The 16,335-nt window shown below is 47.0% G+C and overlaps 1 protein-coding gene across 4 annotated transcripts in view; it reads left to right on the forward strand.

The window, feature by feature from the left end:
- The window catches only part of MIA3 (MIA SH3 domain ER export factor 3), a 1,311,327-nt gene that overhangs the window by 410,850 nt on the left and 884,142 nt on the right, over positions 1–16,335 (forward strand). For all 4 annotated transcript variants that reach the window (XM_069608611.1, XM_069608610.1, XM_069608608.1 and 1 more), the window contains exons 10-12: positions 15,548–15,636; positions 15,721–15,798; positions 15,886–15,996. In XM_069608611.1, the coding sequence (XP_069464712.1) occupies positions 15,548–15,636; positions 15,721–15,798; positions 15,886–15,996 (278 nt within the window). The remainder of the gene's footprint in view (positions 1–15,547; positions 15,637–15,720; positions 15,799–15,885; positions 15,997–16,335) is intronic.

A 16,335-nucleotide genomic window follows, 5' to 3' on the forward strand; every position in this document is an offset into this window, starting at 1 on the left:
GTGAATCCATCTTTAGAAACTCAATGTGGAGGTCACTTTGGGGAATCACTAATGCAGGAACATGTATGATCACAATAGAACATATTCCTCCCCAATTCTTAGGCAGCTGCATATAAGCTCTGAATCCACAGGCCCAATAGCGATCCATTAACACAGCAGTTTACACCTTTCATTCCTGGTACTTCGAGCACCTGCTTTGCATCCTTTATTCTCTCCAACTAAGAGCAGGCCTTTATTACTGAAACATACTGTCAGATTCTGTGAAGGTATTATGGACACCGGTCCTGCTTCATTGTCAACCCATGTCAACCCACCTTTTGCAGGTCCCAATGGTCAGAACGACCACTTGGGAAGAGAGACTGTTTTCTGCTTTTGGCCCCCGAGCTTGGAATGCTCTTCCTCTGAACCTTTGTCTTGATTCCTTGTTAATTATCAGGAAACGACTAAAAACCCATCTGTTTGCATAGATCAGGTCCTTTTGTCATCACCCGAGCCTCTGCGACACTGATACATTGTGTAAGACTATCTCTACGCATAAATGCATTTTTGCTTGGTCCGCATACAGGCATGCGCGTTACAAGCTGTCGAATCAAATCATGTTAGTAGCTTTGAATACTTGGCCCATGACTTTAGGCATATGCCATTTACTATTTGCACTATGCTTACTGATTCCTTCTTCAATAAGTGTGCGGTCCAAGATAACAATCCTTCTTCCGATCCTGTACTGGTGGCCACGCGTCCATATATCAATAGCTGAGGTCTCTCCCAGCATCCTGGTACTACTGGTTTTTCCTGTATGTCTGAACATCCCAGGCTGCTTCATTTCAAACACCTTTACTTGTTCTGTAGTCAGAGATGAATATATAAGCATCTGGCTCGTCCATCCTATCGCTTTTTCCATCTGTGTTTTCACAAGAGCATCTTCATATGGAAATTTTCGCCATCGTATGGTTGCCCATCTTCCTTCAAATTGTCCTATGGTTTTTCATGCTGCTAGATCGCCGAGGCACTTTGCATTGTGTGCAGGTATTTCTTTTGCAATTAGTGCTTTCATGGCACAGGGGAGAGAGCATGCGTATCAACTTTCATCTGACACTCTCACTCCCACCTCCTTCATGGGCTGATACCACATGTGATTCTTTAAATGGGCCGAATTATCAAGATATGTATTTTTTATTTTCATCATCTTCCCCAACATCTTTTAGCTCGAAATATTTGTTCAGAAATAAAAAAATATAGCTTGTGCCTTTTGTTCGGGATAGAAAGGGATGTCTCATTCTCCAGTATTTCACCTTAATTACAAAACAATATTTCACAATATGTAGAAAGCATAAGAAAATATAAACAAGTCATAAGGCATAATGCAGTCATACGAGTTTATTAAATCTATTACTGTAAAATATTTTGCCTTTGATGGGATGTTATATAATATTGTAGCAGGATTTGGAACTAAAGGAAACTGCATTAACAATATTGTTTGGGGAGTGAGATCCTGAATAAATCTCCACAACCTCACAGTTGATTTCTTCACTGTGTACACAGCTGTGTTACATAAGTACTCAGATGGCACCAATATTCACTGCTTCATTAAAGCAGAAATAGTCTCAAATACACCTTCCTCCACTTCTCTGGACATGGGATATTGCTTTGCTTGTGACCAGATTGCTCCTAGTTTAAGCTTGATTTTAACTGCTCCTGCTTCTTTCAGTAGATCCATGTCATATGTTGGTCCATAAAATATTTAGCACTTTCTTTAAATCTTCTTGGAAAAATGACAGTTTATCTTTTACCATTGCCATTCTCTGCAGTGTTTCTCTATTCCCCACTTAAATCCAATAAGGGAGACTTAGAAAGAACACTAATTCATCATCTGAATAATCATCCCTGTAAAGATCTTTGTCTGTTAAGTCTGTCGTCCTATAGTCTTCACTGTGGGCTATCACTGCTCTCCATCCTCTTCCCTCTTCATTCTCATGGACAACCAACCTTTCTTCTCTTCCCACTGCTGCTTCTAACTCAAAGGGGATAACCTGTCCTCCATCATCCATGGGCATTTCTGGTCTAAACAAAAATTCTTCAGGTATTACCAATATTTTACCTACCAACCTGAGTGACCATGTTAATAAAACAGTCACTCCATACAAAAATACTTCTGGATCTAAAGGGACTCCTTGAAATCCTTCCTTACCTGTGAAGGTTAATATAAACTCTTTAAAATTCATGCAATGTATCCCTGGAGTGGAACACACTATTCCTTTGTCGTTAAAAGATATTGTCATGTTTAGTTTTGTCATCAAGTCACGCCCTAATATGTGTCTGCCGAGAATATAATAATGGCATATACAACTCGTATTCTCGATTGGTAATTTGTAAAAGTTACTAAGCTCATCGCCCCAGAGAATCCCTGCACCTTCATGGCATTGCCTGACTTTGGCTATTTTCCCTCACGAACACAGAAGCAAGTCGTTCCAATGTCTACAAGAAACGAAACCCTAAGTTCCTCTTGGGGCGTCTGGTGGCACTGATAGTACTGGACACATCAGGTCGCTCTGTGGGCTTCCTATTGTGGATATAAATTCTTCCCTGTACCCGTGAAAGGATTTCCGCCTACCACGGTCATACTCCCTATTCTAGGTGTGGGTGCTTGCGGGACTCCTGTATATGTATTCCATTGTGTTTGTTAATTTATATTGTGCACCTGACCCAGAGGTATATGGGTGCGAAGGCAAAAAGAGGGTTGTTAAGCTTGGGTTACATATAGCACAGGAGAAAGTACAGCTATGGTTATAGTGCTGTGTGCACAAAGATAATCATAGACCTAAACAGGCAAATTTATACGGTAAGAGTCAAGAATAAGTATGTGGCATATACATATGAGGAAAAAAACAGTGAAGTCATATGTATACAGGGAGTACTAAGAGGGTTGCCGGTAAGGTATGGTCAGCCGTCGTGTTCCTTTAGTCAGTGAATGAGGCTAGATCTGTAATGTGGGTAGGGTGAATCTTCCCTTAAAGCAGGGGGGAGGGAATTCCAGTATTGTGCTGCTTTGACAGGGAATCTACTCCCTCCGCATTTGATAATCTTAAGTCTGAGTACTAATAGTAGGTTGGAGTTAACTATTCTTAGGGGAAGGGAGGCTGTTTATCTGGTAAATCTGGCTATAATGTATTGTGGGGCTGCTTGGTTAAGGCATTTGTGAGTCAAGGATGCAGTTTTGAGGAGGATTTTATCTTTCATGGAGAGCCAGTTAACGGATCTCCTGAGGTTTGAAATATGGGCATTTTTGGGGAAACTTAGGGCAGCTCTTAAGGCGTTGTTTTGGAGGGTCTGAATTTTGGACGTGATGTATTTGTTGCTGCTTATAGATAGGGCATTACAGTAATCCAGCTTGGATAGGATTAGGGCTCTTTCTAGAGTAATGCAGTTATTAGGTGAGAGGAAGGACTTAGCTGCCCTGATCAGCTTACAGGTATAGGATGTAGCTGAAGCCATAGCGTTTACTTGTTTACCAAAGGTAAGCGTAGAAGCCACAGGTTTTAACTACCTTAGTCACAGTAATGTTGTCAATTATGAAGGATGCGTAATTGGGGCCTAGTTTTTTTTATGTTAGATGGGGTACCTAGGATGAGTTCTGTTTTGTCATCATTCAGGCATAGGCTGTGAGAGGCCATCCATGCCTGGATGATGAGGTAAACTCTGTTCACAAAGGCCAAATCCTTGTCATAATCTCCCGTCAACGGGATGAGGATCTGTGTATCATTGGCATAGTTTGTGTAGGTGATACCTAGACCATCTAGATCATTGAAAAGGGGCTTTGTGAAGACGTTGTACAGGGTAGGAGATACGCAAGAGCCTTGAGGTACACCACAGGATATGGACACAGGGTCAGTAGCTGCTAGAGGAGAGAAGACTTGCATTGTCCTCTTATCAAGGAAAGACTGAATCCAGGCGACTGCCTCCTGAGAGAAGCGGGCCGCGGAGACCAGGTGATTGCAGAGTATAGAGTGATCTACCAAATCAAACGCGGCTGAGAGGTCGAGGAGTAACAGGAGTGCCGTCTTGACTTTGTCTCTCAGTGTGTCTATTTGTGCTTTAAGGTCTGTGAGTGCGGTGTCCGTGCCATGCTGAGGTCTGGCACCAGACTGGCACACTCCTAGGAGGTGATTTTGTTCTAGATGGTGCTGGATTTGTAGATATGCTACTTTATCCAGGATTTTCAGTAAGAATGGCACTGTAGTTATGGGGCGGTAGTTAGTGGGGATCGAGGGGTTGAGGGATTGTTTTTTAAGGAGGGGGAGGACCCTGGAATGTTTGAGGTTACTAGGTATAGTACCTGATGTGAATGAGGCGTTTAAGTTTAGTGATAAATGGGGAGAGTTCACGGGCAGCGTCTTTTATGATTTGGGCTGGACATAGGTCGCCATTTTTTTAAGTTGTCAGATAGTAAATTCATGAGGCCTTCCTTGAAGGAGCCTAAAGGGCCTGGTGGTCGGTATATCAGGTGGATGGTGATAGTTTGGTTGTTGGAAATGGTGAGTTTGGCAGTGAGAGATTCACAGGAGTTAGTAATCTGGGAAATGGTAAGTCTTAGTGTTATGATGTTCTTAACAATTATAGCAAGACCTCCACCTTTGGAGGTGATGTGATCTGATCTTATAAGGGTATGGTTGTCTGGGGTGGCTAGCATGATTGCGGGGCCTGCTGCTGCGTGGAGCCAGGATTCGGTGATGGCAAGGAGGTTAATGTGTTCATTGTGGATTAAGTCTGCTATGTCTGTGGCATGGGCTACCATGGAGCGGGCATTTATTAAGTCACCTTTTATGCCAATTTGGGTGGGTTGGATAGATGGCGGGTGAGCTCTGTGTTGGCAGTTTGGGAGGGAGGTAGGATCTCTGAAGAGTCGACAGTTAAGCTGGAGTGGGTGCTGGTTATTGGTAACTTTGTATAGCGAGTTATTGGAATTAGTCAGAGCGTCTCTAGGGCGATTAATGGAAGGTTGAGCCTTGGTTTGGGGATCATAAATTCTTGGGAGTCTGGCGCGAAGTTTGTAGTTTCTCTGTTGGAAGTTGCAGAGTTTGGTGGTCATGCCGTCATGCTTGGGAGGTGCACGAACATGTGGCAGTTGGTTCTAGGACTGGGACATGTTAGGGTCTAGTAGGGTGATCGAGTAGAGGATAGTTCTGAGTAGAACAGTGTATAGTAGTGGCAGATGCATAGTGTGTTCAGATGAGTGACTTGAGTGTTAAGAAGGAAGGCTGGGCAAGACTAAGCATGACAGTCAGAACAGGCTTTGACAATGGGTACCAAGTGCATGAGCCTTAACAATTTTCAATAGCTTTGCTGCCATGTGCAGATGTAAATTAACAGTGGCTAGCTGCTGAGGCAAGTTCTCAAACAATCTAAATGCAACTTTGCTGCTGTAGGCATAAATGGCTAGGCAGTGGCTAGATGCTAAAACAAATTCTCAAACAATCTAAATGCGACTTTTGATGCTGCAGGCATAAAAGGCTAGGCAGTGGCTAGATGCTAAAATAAATTCTCAATCTAAATGCGACTTTGATGCTTTAGGCATAAATGATTGGCAGTGGCTAGTTGTAAGAACAAATTCTCAGACAATCTAAGTGCGACTTTGCTGCTATGGACAGATAAGAATTGCGAGGGCAAACTATTAGGCAGTCACAAGGGTTACAAAAGGCAGTTTCTCTCACAGTCTGAATGCAGCTTTACTGCTGTAAGCAGGAGTAGATTGGCAATGGCATATGCCGTATGTTACAGCAAGAATTGCTCGCATAGTCTAAATGCAGCTTTGCTACAGTGGGCACTGGGCAATGCAAGTGAGTACATGCGATCAGTTTTGCGCATTAGTATCTAGTTTGTTATTATAGTTAGCTCAACATCGCATTGGCGGGTGGTGGGAGCAACAATACAGTGGATAAGGCAATTTAGTGGCTAACAGCTTAAAAGCAATTGCTAGGGATTTGGCTAGTAGATATTACGCGGGAGGCAGGAAGATTAATCTTCCTTTCTAGGTAGTGGCAGGATGGTGATAAGGCTTGTAACAATATCAGCCAGTTGCAGGGTACACTCAGGCGTATAGTGAACGCTAGAAGTGATGGGAGAAGGGGCTGTGCGTGCGCATAGGACAATGAGTAGGGGCGTATTGTGTGGCCGTAGTAAGGGAAGTGGAGCGCATGACTGGCGACTGGAAGCAAAGTAAAAGCAATCAAAGCAACAGAGAATACAATTTCAGGTGGTAATCAGTCGCCAGTATATAACCAGTTCAATAGTTTAAGCATACGAGTTCAGTAATCTTAATAACGCGTGAAAGTAATTAGTCACCTAGTGCAGCGGCTGACGTGGGAAGGAGATATTACCTTTAGGAGGAGCCAAGGTATAAGGGCCAGGGGGTCTGGCAGACGGCAGTCCCGGCAGCAAACAGGCGATGGCCTTGTTTCCCTTGGGCCTTGGAGGGAGTGGGCCGGCTTCGCCTGCCGGCGTCCAATGGAAGTGGTAGTAGGCTCGGTAGCCAATCGGCAGAAGGCAGTGTCTACTGCTGGGAGCCTGGTTGGACAAAGAGGGTTGTAGGCAAGAATCGGTCGGCCATCTTGGAAGGGGATTGGCACCTTGTGTACCTTGATGGTGACAAAATGCACGAAGCGTACTCTTTCAGGTACAATAATACAGATGACACGGGTTTTCTTTGTATGGCTTCTACGAGCACCCGTGTGCAATTATGCATGAGTTTAGATGGCGGTTTGCAGAAAAAAGCGCGAGGGTGGCAGCGCTTACCGGAATGTATCAGCTGTTCAGGGATGCTTTTCTCTATAGGCCCACTGCTCCTGCAGGGTCGGGACCTACTTGGTGGAGCTCCTGCTCCTCGGATGGGTTGTGGAACTGCTCACAGGCAGGTACAATGGCCTGTTGTGTCTGCGCTTCCTGAGTTTATATCTGTTATGTGTGCATAGGCACTTGCTCTGGTTGCCCTTGTGGCGGTTGCGTTTGTAATGGAGCTTGCTGTGTTTGCGGCTAACGTGTCTGATTCTGCATATGATCTTGGGCCTAATACTCCTGAGCTACTGTATTATATTGTGCAACATAGTCCCCTTAGATGACTTATAACTTCTAGGTTGATTTTAACTGTTTTTATGGTGACTGCTACTGACAGCCAAGCTCCAACTAACATCCAAAAAATATTGTGCTATGCAATGGGGCTCATTGCGGGTCCGGCGGTAACTGTGCCGGTTGCCGCTGACCCATAAATATTTACTGGCATCTGACTTCCCGCGGCCACTGGGGCATTACAACACGGCAGCCTGGAAAGTCAGGTGCCGGTCATGTTGTTGCCCATTCCCATGGACTCTGGGAATGGTGACACGGAAGCACCGGCACGGTTGTTAACGGTGCCGGTGCTTCCGTGAATGGTCTGCCTACCTGGGCCGCTGTGTCCGTCAGGGTCAGACCTGTCTGGCACGGCGGCTCTGGCAGGCAGACCTGTAATATGCCGGTATGGAAACAATTGAGCCAGTAAGCTTATGGGCACCCTTGTTTCCAGACTGGCAGGGTCTGAATGAGGCTTATGTCTCGCCCATTAAAAGAAGGTAAATGGTGGGTCAAAGGTAATTGGTTTTGCTGAGAGTCTTATGCTAGTCTGGCATTTAGTCTCCTCCAGCTAGGTTCTACTGATGTTTTAGAAGTGTTTCAGAGGGAGGGCAAACCTATTCAATGGGCATGTGCACTAGAATTGTTTTAGGCTCAACTAGCCTTCGCAGCTTGTGTTTGAATTGGACTGAACAGTATGTAACGCAACATGCTTTGGCCGTTTGAAGGTCGATCATTCTTGTTATGGAGAATTCTCTCTTTAAGCTGAATTTCCTAACCTAGTGAGTCCCCCAGCAACTTTGCTGGATTTCTGGAGTTTGTTTTTTCCTCCTGCCAAGAATGAGACTCTCTTTCTCCCACTCTTGGACATGATTTATGGTGTTCCTTTGACTGCTTATGTGTTTTATGGGCTATGGGGTCCTTTACTCCATAGGGTCTCATGTGTTTTTACTATGTGTGTTACACAGCACCCTCCGTGCAGTAACACAGGGGTGTCATAGTGACACCCCACCATAGACTCCATACCCTGAGACTGACTACTGTCTCCCAGTGCATGTAAAGTCACCATTGGCTTTACTAGTCCCAAATTATTAACAGAAACCAGTACAAACCATCATATTGTGGACATACTGGTCGGGGCAATTCGATTGCCCTGGGGTCTGTTAGTCGAGGGGGCACGTCTCCGTCCCCCCTGATCGAGTTTTGGCTGGTGGCAGTGGAAACTACTTTTTATATTCGACCGCAAATATTTTCCTATGGGATTTTCCCATTGTTCGAGGCTACCAACTTTAATTATTTAATTCTCTTAGCCTTGAACATACCGCCGGTTTATTTAATTAATATTAATTCTCCGGTTGGTATTTTTTGCCAAGACTCGATTTCAAAATGGCGTTTGTGTTCTCTTCTGTGACTCCAACCCAAGTCGAGCCCTTTGTTCCACTTTTTGGCGGGCTTCTCCACAGAAGCCTCCAACAGTGGTGCCACTCTGTCTGGGTACCATAGGGGGTGTGGGAGGGGGTTTAGGCACCCTGGACTGAGTTACCTTGGTAACTCAAGTCGCACTCTTGTGTGATTGGCCCAAGTGGTGAGCCGGCCGGCTCATCACTTAGCATGTTTGATTGACAGCTAGGCTGAGTGAATGGGGGTGTGCTGCATAAAAGCAGGGCTTTGGGGACTGGAACTTCAGAAGTCGCCACAGGACCTGAGAATCCGACGAGGGAGAAGCTGAGCCGACCTACCACGACGACACCACCGGTGGAGCCCTGCGGAACCGACTCACCACTTCCCGACGACAGAGAAGATCTCCCGGCTGGAGAGGCTTCTTCCCCTGACTTTTTGGCACAACCAGTTTACCTTTCTTTCTTCGCACCCCAGCCTGGTTTGTGGTCGAACTGCCCGTGCCAAGCACCCCAGCAGCCGGATAGCCTCTCACCACTGAACCGCGAATCACCGGACTGCTCCTTGTACCTGAGAAACTCCGCGGCTGGTTTCTTCCCTGGCAGTGCAACGGACTCCTGTCTTCCTCCACAACGGAATCCTCTCTTCCCCCGGACGAAGCACCAACTTGCATCCGCTGCCAGGAATAACTGCCCCCGCTGGAGCGTTCTCTCCACTTTAAGGTACCGTGTCCGCCAGGCCTCCCTTTCTAAAGATTGCTACAAGGTAATAATAACCCCTTAACCTTCTGGACTGGGCTGGCCGCCTTCACCCTCTCACTGGTCCCTTTCTTTGGTCCAACTCCGTTTTGAACCTTTACAAGACTTTTGTGCTCTGCAAACGTGTGACCTTGGACACATTTCGTTTGGATCCTCTGAAAGTGGATCCGGCCTCTTGAACTCTAACTTCACGATTTTACTTGGCCTTCCTAAGGACAAGCATTCACGGTGTAACCGCTGCTTGCCCCTCGATCACAAGGAGGAAGGTTGCACGGCTTGTCGGCTTCTTAAGCCGAAGACTCTAAAAGACCGTAGGGTCAAAAGGTGGGCGGCCTACGCTATGTCGAAGGCCGACGCTCCACCCACCGTCGCTACCTCCGACAGTGACGAGGAACGTGATACCACGACCTCCGCTACGGAAGTCGAAAACCCCCCTAGAGAGCGCACACGCGCTTCGTCGTCTGTCCCCGGCCCCGACGGGCTCGGCTCACGCCCTGCTTATGGGGATGAACACCCCGGCGACACTGGCGCACACAAGACCACACATAAGCACACAACCCATGGCTCTTCGTTGCCGAAGGCGAAGAGAGCATCAGCGCCCAAGGAGACGCAGGTTTCACCGGCGGCCTCCTCGGACCGTTCGGGTTCGAAGCCCCTCTCGCAACCGCAGCCGCGACCAGCGACTGGGCTTTCGGCAAATAAGGGCGCCGCCCCCAAATCATCGGCCGGAGCGCATCAGCAGAAAGCGCATGCCGCCGTAGAGCGTTCGACACCCATAACGTCGAAACCACAGCTCTCCGCTGACAAACGAGTCGCTGAGAGTTTGGCAAGGATCGTGGTAGCCGACGCCCACAAGCGTACGCCGAAAGACACGTCGAGCGCTAGGCAAAGGTTGAAAGACACGCCGAAAACACAGGGACGATCTCCTTCAGTCGAAGGGATTCCCAGCACACCTGAAGGCTTTTCGGAGGGCGACGGGACACTTTCCTCGACGTTATGGGAGAGGTCGAGCCGTTTTCAGCTACAAGACACCAATTTTCCCCCGCTAGACCGCTCAGGGGTACCCCATGAAACCATGGAAAGGCTCCATCTCTGCATGGAAAGAATGGAGAGGTTTATGAATGCCCAAAACCCTCCCACCCCAAAGAGAATAAGAGAAGGGCCTCAGGAGGACCCCAGGGCCAAAATTCCAAGATTAGTCAATCCCCACCAGGACACAGCCTCAGACTTCCATAGTGTGTATGACCTCACTGGGGTAGAACATTATTTTGAGGAAGAGGATGATTTTATGGACGAGGAAGACGGACGGAACCAGGAGGAAGGTCTGGAAGACAGCCCAGACTTGGTAGGAGAAGGCTTCGGAGAAAATCCAGAAGAAGGACCTTCTCACCCCTGGCAATCACCATCAATATATTCCGACACTGATGTCCTGAACCTAAATCCTCCTGACATTTCACCTGTTAGAAACACGTCTCCCATTGACGATCAACCCACATTTAATGCCCTGTTGCGCAGAGCAGCAGCACACTTCGAACTGGACACTGGGGAGCTCTCCCCTGAATTAGACTTTGTAGAAAGGGTAATTAAGGAGAAACCCCCGGTCAGTCAGACAATTCCCCTCCTCGCTTCGGTGAAGAGAAGAATCATCCCTTCGCTGTCCACACCCGCACTAATCAGAGGGGTCAATCCTAGAATTGAAAAACTTTTCACTCCTTCACCCTCAGACCCGCTGTACATCAGGGGACATTCCATTCCGGATTCCCTGGTAGTAACCAACACAAGAAAGAGGGCAGGGGTACCACTTTCCACCAGTGAGGCACCACCTGACAAGGAGGGCAAGCGGTTATATGCCCTTGCAAAAAGAATTACATCCTCGGCCGCCTTTGCGGCAAGAATTGCCAACAACAATTCTTTGCTCGCTAGCTATGCGGACGCGCAGTGGGCCAAACTGCGCAAAGACGCCGAAGAAGCGCCGGAACCATTACGTACACGCCTGCTTTCAACTATTGGCGAAGGAACCCAGGTCAACCAGAGTATTGTAAAGAGCTCTCTGGACGCGGCAGAAACTGCGGGACGTTCCCTAGTTCAGGGAATAGTCCTAAAACGACACGTATGGCTGCGCAACTCAGGGTTCAAACCGGAGACACAGGCGTCTTTAATAAATAAACCTGTTGAAGACTCAACCCTCTTCGGGAAAGCGGTGGATGAGGCTCTGGAGATGGCTAAAAAAGAGTTCGATACTATCAAAACTCTTGACCAAATCTCTAAGCCCGCTACCAGGCGCGGCTATGGCAATAAACGCTTTTTTCGTGGCCAACGCCAACAACAAAACCAGCAGCAACAGTACCCTGCCACCAATTTCCAGACCAATAGTGGCCAGTACAGCCAAAGAGGACAGCGCCGGGGCAAAGGAAGAGGGCGAGGGTCCACCCCCAGAGGGTCCCAAGCCCCTAACAACACCAAGTGACGCGAAGATTCGCGTCCCCTCCCATGCAACACCGGTCGGGGGCCGGATAACATCCTTTCTTCCAGCATGGGGGGGTATAACGTCAGACCGCTGGGTACTTTCCACCGTAGCCCACGGATACTGCATCGAATTCAACAGTTCCCCAACATACAAACCCCCGAGGGGACGACGCATGTCACCGGAACATCTTGCCATCCTTCTACAAGAAGTACAGCAACTGCTGGAAAAAGGAGACATAGAGGTTGTGCCTCTATCTCAGGTAACGGAAGGTATTTATTCAGTGTACTTCCTTGTACCCAAAAAGGATCTAACCATGCGCCCTGTATTAGATCTGCGCCCAGCGAACAAGTTTATCAAACCCCAAAAGTTTCGTATGGTGACCCTACAGGAAGTGATCCCACTGCTATCACAGGGAGATTACATGACAACATTGGACATGAAAGATGCATACTTTCATATTTTAATGTTGCCAGCGCACAGAAAATACCTCCGGTTCATGATAGAGGACAAACACTACCAGTTCAGAGTGCTACCCTTCGGCATATCATCAGCACCGAGGGTATTCACGAAGGTACTGGCAGTGGCAGCGGCCCACCTGCGCAGGTTGTCCATCCCAGTTTACCCTTACCTCGACGACTGGCTCATAACAGGGGATTCTTACGAAACATGCTTCTCCAATACCCAAAAGACTGTAGACCTTTTGTTCCAGTTGGGCTTCTCCATCAACGAAAAGAAGTCCAGCCTAGACCCCAGCCAAATCAAACAATTCCTAGGGGCTCTAATTCAAACAAAGGACGGCCTCGTCTTCCCCTCCAAAGAGAGGGTCCAAAACATGTTGTTTTAGATCCCTCAATATGTGACCGGTCGAGAGGTGACGGTACGCAAAGCAATGCGCTTGCTAGGCATGATGGCGTCGTGTATTTATTTGGTACCTCACGCACGCCTGCGCATGCGCCCAATGCAGGAGTGGCTCAACAGCCAGTGGTGTCAGGCCAGCGGACTATGGGACGACCTAGTGGTGGTCTCGCAGGCCTTAGTTCTCTCGCTACGGTGGTGGACAAAAGAAAACCTAGAAAAAGGGAAACCCTTTGCCACACCCGCGGCGGAAGCCACTCTAACCACATATGCAACCCTCACAGGATGGGGGGCTCACCTATCCCATCAAACTGCTCACGGAGAGTGGACTCCGAACGTAGCATCCAAACACATCAATCTTCTGGAGCTACTAGCGGTGTTCAAGGCGCTAAAAGCCTTCAAGGAACACCTACAAGGCAAGACAGTGATGGTCCTTACAGACAGCACCACAGCCATGTATTACATCAACAAACAGGGGGGAACCCACTCTCCAGGACTGTCCAAACTGGCCCAAAACATATGGAAGTGGGCTCTCAAACAGAATATGTTCCCTCTGTCACAACATGTACCAGGGGAGCTCAATCTGCTGGCAGACAAACTCAGCAGAGATTTCCCCCTGCCCGAAGAGTACGAATGGCGACTGCACGAAGACATTGTCTTCGACGTCTTCACGCAATGGGGGTTCCCAGAAATAGACCTTTTTGCAACCCTGGAGAACTCACAATGCCAAAGTTACGCCTCCAGGTACCCCCAGAACCTCCCCTTCTCAACAAGGTAGTGCACAAGATGCACCAGGAACAAGTAACCATGATACTGGTGGCTCCAATGTGGGCCCGACAGCCATGGTTCGCTCACTTGATGGAGATGTCTCTATCTCCCCCAGTGAAACTCCCCTGCCCGTACAACATGCTGTCACAAGACAAGGGCAGGACTCTGCATCCATGCCCCCAGAACATGAACTTAGCAGCCTGGCTCCTGAGATCATAGAATTTGGACATCTACAGCTCCCACAGAGATGCATGGACATCCTCAGGGAAGCCAGAAAACCTAACACTCGCCACTGCTATTCTAGCAAATGGAAGAGATTTGTCATTTGGTGCAGAGGAAAGAGCATCAACCCAATTGACTGCTCTCCCACACATATTATTCTATACCTGACCCATTTATTGGATTCAGGTCTAGTGTTCAATTCCATTAAAGTCCACCTAGCGGCACTTTCTGCATACACCACTTCCCAACTCAGTGTCGTGGTGGAAGATCCCTATTATAAAGGCCTTCATGGAGGGAGTAAAGAGAATACACCCCCCGATAGCTGACCCAGCTCCCGGATGGGACCTTAATGTGGTACTTACCAGACTCATGGGCTCACCATTTGAACCCATGCACAAAGCATCTCTTAAAGACCTCACTCTTAAGACTGCTTTTCTAATAGCTATCACCTCCATCAGGAGAGTAAGTGAACTACAGGCTCTTTCTGTTCTAGACCCCTTTGTTACAGTTCACAAAGATAAAGTGGTTCTATGCACTCACCCAAGGTTTGCTCCAAAATTCATCTCAAAATTCCATGTAAACCAGTCTATAGAACTACCAGCGTTCTTTCAAAATCCTTCCAACTTGGGAGAAAGGACTCTGCACACACTAGATGTGCGCAGAGCGGTCATGGTCTACATGGAAAGAACCAGACCACTGAGGAAGACTAATCAGTTCTTCGTCTCGGTGGCAGCAGGAAGAGAAGGGGATGCAGTTTCAAAGTCCACTATTTCTAGATGGATTGTTCAATGCATCACTCTCTGCTATACTCTTGCTAAGAGAGAACTGCCCTTTAGGCCAAGAGCACATTCTACTCGAGGCACGGGGGCGTCCATAGCATTCATTGCAAATGTTCCCCTTGAGTCCATCTGCAAAGCGGCTACCTGGAGTTCTGTGCACACCTTTACAAAACACTACTGTCTAGATGCACACTCTAGATCTGACTCCCAGGTGGGACAGGCAGTATTAAGACATCTTTTCTCTACTGTTCCTTCTCATAACCCACCGCCAACTCCGGGTACTGCTCGCTAGTCTATGCACAGCATGTGATTCTAAGCAGATTAACAAACATCAGAAGACAATGCATTACTTACCGTAAAAGCATTTCTGATGGTTGTATCTGCTTAGATTCACATGCGCCCACCCTTCCTCCCCGCTTGGATGGAAGGAACATAGACATCTTTCTATATTTCTCTCTTTTCTGTACTCACTCACGTCTAGAAGGCTCCCTCAGGGCAGAAAAATACAAACAGAGGGACCTCGACGCGTGAGGGATTGTGGGTACAACACACGTCACTATAGGGATAGTGTTACAGACACGCCTTGTCGACGTCCCCTTTTCGACTACGAAAAACAAAATGCAAGACTCCGCAGTGACCACTGGATGTCGGACCTATGCACAGCATGTGAATCTAAGCAGATACAACCATCAGAAATGCTTTTACGGTAAGTAATGCATTGTCATATCTCTTTTACACCAAGCCCTGGTCAGTGTTTAATTGTTCTACTGGGTTCTCTTGACCTATTGTGAATACTCTGTATACTGCCTAACTCTTCTTGAGGGAAGTCTGACTGCTCAGCCACTGCTACCAAGTGAATCTGTGTGGTACAGACTGCTACCACGTGGGTTTACTGCCAAACACCTGTAGTCCTAAATCTTTTGCAGTGGTCCCAGAGGGAACTGCACAGGTTTCTGCCTAACAATTCTCTGCAAGACTTCCTTCAAATTCAGTTTTGTTGATTCAGTTTTCATTCAGTGGTTATTTTAGATTAACTAGTGACCATTTTATTGAATTGGTATTTCTTGTTTTTTTGCTTCTGTTGTACTTACAGCGAAGAATAATGGGTACTTTTTATTTCGCCCCTTGCCATGATTTGTGTTGTTTTTAAGGTTTATTTTGGCGACAAGGTTTTTATACTATTTCTTTTCTTCTAATTGTAGTAAATGAAAAGCAACTTGCAGAAAAGATAAAAGTCCTCATACAAGAGAAAGCAGACATTTTGCAGAAGATTTCAGATTATGAACAGAAGGTACATATGTTTGCAGTGTGAATGTTCTAATTTAATTGGGCTTGGCTTCTTTCCTAAGTGCCTTCTTTTACTGTCTTCATTTAGATCAAAGAGGCAAAGCAAATGGTAAAGGAAGCTCATAAAGAGAACACTGACCTCTCCACTGAAGCTTTGGGCTTGAAGGTAGGCCCCAGTGCATCTTGTTTACAAATTAACAGAAATAGAATTCAATATTTGACATGCCAATCAATCGCACATTTTTTCTTGCAGGATGTTGTCAAGGGTTTGGAGGAGATCAATCAGCAGCTGGGGGCTAAAGTCAGGCACCTACAGTTGCAACTGGACACTGAGAAACAGCAAAGCATGAAGAAACAGGATACTGTAAGGACTATTTTAAAACAAGGGGATGCCAAATTAAAGTGATTAAATTATACAGCCAAAAGTGTCTGACTATTCGCAAGGCAGCACAATTGTTGGCCAGGTTTTCAGTAGCGCGTAATCGCATCTGATCTACACAGGGAGGACTGTCTTTAGGCTGTCTACACTCTGCATTGCCATTCTATGGAGATTAATGGAATCCTGTCCAAAGAATTGTATGGTAAAGTAAGAGCATGAGTGTAGTGTTCTCTGGGGAAGGAAGGGCATGAGTGTAGTTCTGTTGTAGATGTTTTCTTTTCCAATTATGAGTTGTGAATATTGTTATTTTTGGGAGGATTGTAT

Source organism: Ambystoma mexicanum, chromosome 4q, assembly GCF_040938575.1.
Source record: "Ambystoma mexicanum isolate Mex_15411 chromosome 4q, UKY_AmexF1_1, whole genome shotgun sequence".
In the NCBI taxonomy this organism is placed as follows: Eukaryota; Metazoa; Chordata; class Amphibia; order Caudata; family Ambystomatidae; genus Ambystoma; species Ambystoma mexicanum.